The sequence below is a fragment of the Hylaeus anthracinus genome, unplaced genomic scaffold (assembly GCF_026225885.1).
Source record: "Hylaeus anthracinus isolate JK02 unplaced genomic scaffold, UHH_iyHylAnth1.0_haploid 27245, whole genome shotgun sequence".
Lineage (NCBI taxonomy): Eukaryota > Metazoa > Arthropoda > Insecta > Hymenoptera > Colletidae > Hylaeus > Hylaeus anthracinus.
Window position 1 is genome coordinate 23,352 of NW_026535058.1, and position 5,717 is coordinate 29,068.

General features: G+C 33.8%; 1 protein-coding gene and 1 long non-coding RNA gene across 3 annotated transcripts; one reads left to right on the plus strand and one right to left on the minus strand.

Annotated features, from left to right (window-relative positions):
* Positions 1-1,565: 1,565 nt before the first annotated feature.
* Positions 1,566-3,424, minus strand: LOC128893205 (stress-induced-phosphoprotein 1-like). Of its 2 annotated transcripts, none has more exons than XM_054154037.1 (5): positions 3,225-3,424; positions 2,778-3,003; positions 2,511-2,664; positions 2,336-2,436; positions 1,566-2,250 (listed from the first exon to the last, which is right to left on the minus strand). In XM_054154037.1, exons 2-5 carry the CDS (start codon positions 3,000-3,002, stop codon positions 2,008-2,010), a joined length of 723 nt encoding a protein of 240 aa, XP_054010012.1. In that variant the 5' UTR covers position 3,003; positions 3,225-3,424; the 3' UTR covers positions 1,566-2,007. The 2 variants fall into 2 exon arrangements, with proteins under 2 accessions (XP_054010012.1, XP_054010011.1); XM_054154036.1 differs by having other exon boundaries at positions 2,778-2,987; positions 3,225-3,417.
* A 113-nt stretch (positions 3,425-3,537) lies between these two features.
* On the plus strand, positions 3,538-4,792 carry LOC128893206 (uncharacterized). The gene is made up of 2 exons (XR_008461269.1): positions 3,538-3,669; positions 3,733-4,792. It is a non-coding gene; the product is annotated as an uncharacterized LOC128893206 (long non-coding RNA).
* The last annotated feature ends 925 nt before the right edge of the window (positions 4,793-5,717 follow it).

The following is a 5,717-nucleotide window of genomic DNA, read 5'->3' on the forward strand; positions in this document are numbered from 1 at the left end:
TTGGATAATTAACGAGACTCATAAAACAGTTCGAAAGAATATGTGTACTTAACTAAGTAACAGCTTGTACATTTGAATTTACACTTAATGAGCTCTCGATGATCCTCGGATAACTGAGTCTCAAGCACCTGGCGTACAGCCAATGCGGTTGCGGAAAAACGTGTTATCGCTAACATCTCTCGCTAAAACACATACTGTATTCTTTTGTGTTTCGTCTCGTAGAAAACTATTTTAGGGTACTTCGCGTATAATTACGATCACTGACGAATTCGTATAAATATAAGAAAAATTCTCACGGTGCCGGTAAATCCGGCCAGTCGTTGCAGTTCGTGTAAAAATTCTTACATGTCGTATTTTTTTATTATTATTTTTTTTTCTTTTTTTTTTCTTTTTTTTATTAAACACAATTATAAATTTTATTACAAATTTTACGGACTCGATTCGCGTAAAAATGTTACCTTCGTATAAAGATTATAAGTCTCAGTAAACACACTGTGTCAACACTTTGGTTAATCGTAACATGCTATTAATAAACTAATTTGAAGAAGATCCAATCATGTATTTGTTAGGATATTGATTCATTCGATAGTATAATTCGTCGTCGTATCGATATGACGATGGCCACGTATAATAATGAATTATAAATGGCAGACTCGCGTTGTACGTTATGGTCAAGTAAAGAGCGTCCATTAAATAAAGATCGTTGCTAATAAATTTGAGTGAATAGTTTGAAACGTTATAATTTTTAGAAGTGTGGACTTATGAAAATTTTATATGAAAAACGTTAGTGCTCTCGTGTAAATATCTCGGATGATTCAGAACAGTTAAAGTATTCGACATAGTATGATAAGTGAATCTACATAACAGTTCAACAAAACAGATAGTTAAATATATATATATGTCTCTATACAACACTATTAAATCTGTAAAGTTCTATACGTACGTATAATTTGCTTATAAATAATCTACTCTGTATATTACTATGAAGATGTACTTATAGAAGTAATGTAGCGACGTATATGTATATGAATTTGCAATATTGAAAATTCTTATATTGACATTAGGATTTCTAGTTTCCCTTAAGCGAGGAAAGATCAATACAGCTCAGTAAACAAAGTGTATATGAAAAAATTTGAAATTCTTGATTCTATATTCGTGATTATTCATATTTTAGCAGAGGGGTGATGTATCTAGTATATTAGTTTTAAAATTCAAATAACATACTTCATCCTATATGTAATCGTATATTCCGTTGTGTCGTTGTTTAGTATAATGTTTAACACTTCGACTGTTACATGCGTTTTATTGACGGACATTAAGCCCGCGTAACAAACATAATTTTTTCCCAACAGTTAAAGTGTTAAGTAGGGGGTTAAACAACTCTCGAATATTTAATTATGATTAGTTCGTTTGTTTGTGTTTATTATGTTTCGTAAGTGCAGAATTTTCGAATTTAAGAACAAGATAATTCGTTGTATATGATATAGAATAATCTTCGTATTATTCAATCCTACAGTATATATATATGGATGTAAAAATGTTAACGTCAAATTTGTTGCCATTGTATATCATTAAATATGGTTGCAATTCATATAATAAGCAGATTTTTTTTTTCTTCCAATTTGGATTTTAGAAATATTTGTACTAAATAACTGACAATTATATTTTCATTGCAGCCTTATCTCCTATGATATATCTCAAACAGTTTGAAATATAGTTGTATTTGGAATAGATTGACTTAATTATTAACTAGCATGTTTGGTTTGCCATATGAATTTTTCAACATAAAATATAAAGAAGCGCGGAAAGTCTGTCACGCATTCTCAATATTTTAATATTATTTAACAATAACTTAGGTATAAAGTGTAAACAGTGTGTATATATTCTTCTGCCAATGTAATAACTGGTCGTAGACATTCAGTTTTCCTGAGATGTTAAAAAGTGTATGAATTTTAAATTTTAAATTTACATAGAAATGCATATATATATAATTAGTATCAAAACACACTATGATTTTCCTTTCTTGAATCTTTGTCGCGCTTGCGCTTTACTGTACTTTGGATGTTTCTCCTTTTCACTACTCATTTCAGCATCAACATCATCAAGTTCTTCTTTAGTTTCACCAAACAGATCTACAGGTGGATCCAAAAGTGATTTTCTTTGACACTTTACAAAATAGCGAAATCCTTTTGCAATACCAAAACCTAGCATTGCTATAGACATTGTTAACAAGGCCATCAAAAGGGGATGCTATATTCGATAAAAAAAAAAAAAACAATTGTTGTAGAAAAGATATAATTTTCAATTTTTGCAAATATCAATGTAGTATATCTACCGTTAATGTAGGTTTATTTGTAAAGACGTAATCAGCAATTACAACTATTACTCCAAGTATAATACCAACACCAGCTCCAAGCCAAGGTATTTGTTGATCAGCTATAAAATAATATATCAAAGTTACAACAGTAAACATTTTCAATAGACTTGTTTCAACTCTACACAGATAATACCTCGTTTATCTTTAATCAACATTCTGGATACTCTGTTCATTGCTTCTAAAATAGTTGGTTCGTTTGGTTGAAGAGATAATGCTTTGTTGTAAGATTGAAGTGCTTCGCTAAAGCGAAATGTTTGGGATTCTATTTCACCTTTCCTAAAATAACCCTGTGACAAAATTGATCTCCATGAAACATTGCATACACTGTGCATTTACACATCGCAGACATTACTTCAGGTTTGCGTCTACACATTGAACATTGGCAAAAGTATGTATCTACCTTGGTCCAGTCAGGTTTCAATTGAATTGTCATTAAAGCGTCTTCCATTGCCAAATGGTATTGTTGCAATTTTAGAAAGGTAAACGATCGATTACTATACAAAGAATAATTTTGTGGATCAATTTTGATCGCATGCGTGTAATGAAACATAGCCTCTTCGTATTTCTGTCCTTTCACGCATGCATTTCCCCTTTCCTTGAGGCTTTGAACCTTCAATGAAACCATACTAATGTAAGAAGAAAAAAATACTATATTTTTCGTTTTACATTCTATAATTTCAAGCTCAGCATGCAAAGTATCAATTAACCGATAGAACATGCATTGGAGTTCTAAGTTGATTTGTGTTTCAATTCTCGAATAATCTGTGTAGTATTGGGAAAATAACGTTGACATTGTTTAAAATATAAAACATATTCAAAACCAGGCTGAAAATTTACAAATTCTTACCTCTGCTTCTTGCGTACTCGACATTTTTACAGTGGGCTTCGAAGTGAGGTTATTCAAAAGAAATTTTCACGAATTATTATGTAATGTACCCGTTATCATTGTCCTTCGAGGGGCTCCCAAGTAACCGTTTATTTATCAAAGATAGTCAACAATAAGAGGCAACCGCAACACCTGCCATGTCTTTCGAACCGGTAGGTGCATGCGCAGCGACATCGACATGTGATACTGCACTGCGCATAGTCCTCCACCCGTCGTCAGATGTGCAGTTGCAGTGTTGAAAGAACAGAAAAAAAAACAAGACCAGACGTCCACCTCTCTTCCCAATACTCGACGTCTCCCCTTTGAATATTATCGTTGCAGAGGCGACTTGTGTAAAAAAAATGGGTCAACGATCTTCAAAAAATGAGCACATCTTTACATATAGCCCGAAAAGGCGGTGACAGAGGTAACTAGCTGTTGAACAGCGAATAACAGGCTAATAAATAATTTAAAAATCTTTTTAAACCAGGAATACCAATTACACGTCTTAACGAAGTATTCTTTTAATTAAATGTTGAATTTTAGACTTGCTCAAAATGAGGGATACGGAGTTAGACGGCAGATTTGTAATATCCAAACTAAAAACATTCATATATCTCATTCTAACTTCCTGAGATTTAGATTGACGAGATTTTCTTGATTAAAATGAAATGAAATACGGCAGTATTCGTATTACTTATTACATGAATTTTACTTTCAATGTTTTTTTTTTTATATTCTTGCATAGTGTGTGCATTTTGTAGCTTCATATTTTCTATAAATGCATAAAAGTCCGCAGTCTACTTATACACGAATTACGTCTGAATCGGACGAGTCGAAAAGTTGTTCAACGAAAAAATCTATTTCTTCCAACATGATTACAAAAGAATACTCTCAGAGAAACTCGATATTTAAATCCCCAACGGCTGGTCGCTCGACCTGACGAGTGTTCCGTATGTTTATCGCAACAGTCTTAATCATTCAATTAAAATTTGTTTATGCGATCGAAGACCTTGTCTCTGTTTCGAGAAAATACAGTGCATATAAGTTAATCTGAATACTTGATACCGCGATACTTCTAAACCACATCCAGGGGAAATTTAAACAATAAGACCTTCGTAAGCTTAGCCATGTGCACGTATGTGTTGGCGATGCTTCTTCATCGATCACTATTACTTATGTAAGTAGATTAGTGGATTATGACATATACAGAATATTGTAAAAAGTGTAGAGGCGGATAAATGGCAACAGACCGAGGTTTTTGTCATCATTTTAATGTTTGAAATTCTTCATTTCATACAAATTAAGTGGGGGCATTATAATACAAACTTAAAATATATACATCGATATTTCGTGAAACTTCTCAAACAGCTATGCAACTCATCCATCAATCCGTAAATCTATAGATCTCTTTTCGTATTATCGATTTGCTTTCTTTCTTTTCGCGTATGATTTTCATTCTCTCTCGAACTTACTTCGTAATGTACCGTGCAACGAAACTGGCAAGTCGTTGGAATAAATATTATTCTTTTTTTTATTTCTTTTTTTTTTTTTTTTTAATAAATCGCCGTCAGAACTGTAATCGCGGCCGATTTGTCGTGTTTTTTGTGAAAGCGTCCACAATATGGAGAATCGGATGCGAGTTCGTTTTCATTTATTTAATCGGTTCGTCCGTTGGCAAGGACTGTGGATCGTTCGTATCTAATTTTTTTTTTTTGTATCTCGTTCGTTGGTAACGCGTTCTCGTCGACGAAACGACAGGCACTGATTGCGAGTGTCGAAATTATTTGATCCGAATAGATCATTATTTACATCGATCGCTCGAGGGACGATCGTTTATTGCAGCGCTGTTCACGATAAACTTACGAAGCTTCTCTCATTCTGTTTCCCATTATTATATACATGAACGCTAAGTTAATCGTCGCGTTACGTTATGCGTGCACACGCACACGCAAACACACATACACATACACACAAACACAATACATCACGTACAGGGGGGAATAAAGCTGCGCAAGGGGATCCACCCGTGATCAAAGATGAGCAAAAGTTTATTCGAGTAATACATAACGAATAAATATCGATCGACGTTTATCCTATCGAATGGTTCAATTTATTTATCGCGAAACATTTCACTCTATGATCGAAATAATAATGTTTATTCGACGAGCAACCGATAGATAATTACGTAACTTTTATTCGTTATTCACAATTTATATCTAAATAAGAATTTTGCCTGTGTCGGCCCGTGAACAGCACCGGTTTATCGTGAAGCGTCGCTCGAATATGCTCGCGACTTATTCTCTTCCTTTGGATGGCTGCTGAATTATTTGTTCGTTTCGTACGTTTTGTCGCTGCACGCGACGAGCAACGAACCTTGGCGAAAAAAGTAATGGATGCGTGAGCATTTTCGCAACCAACGTTCGTTCCTCGTCCACGGTACACGAAAAAGAATCGACGCAGAGGACAGATTAA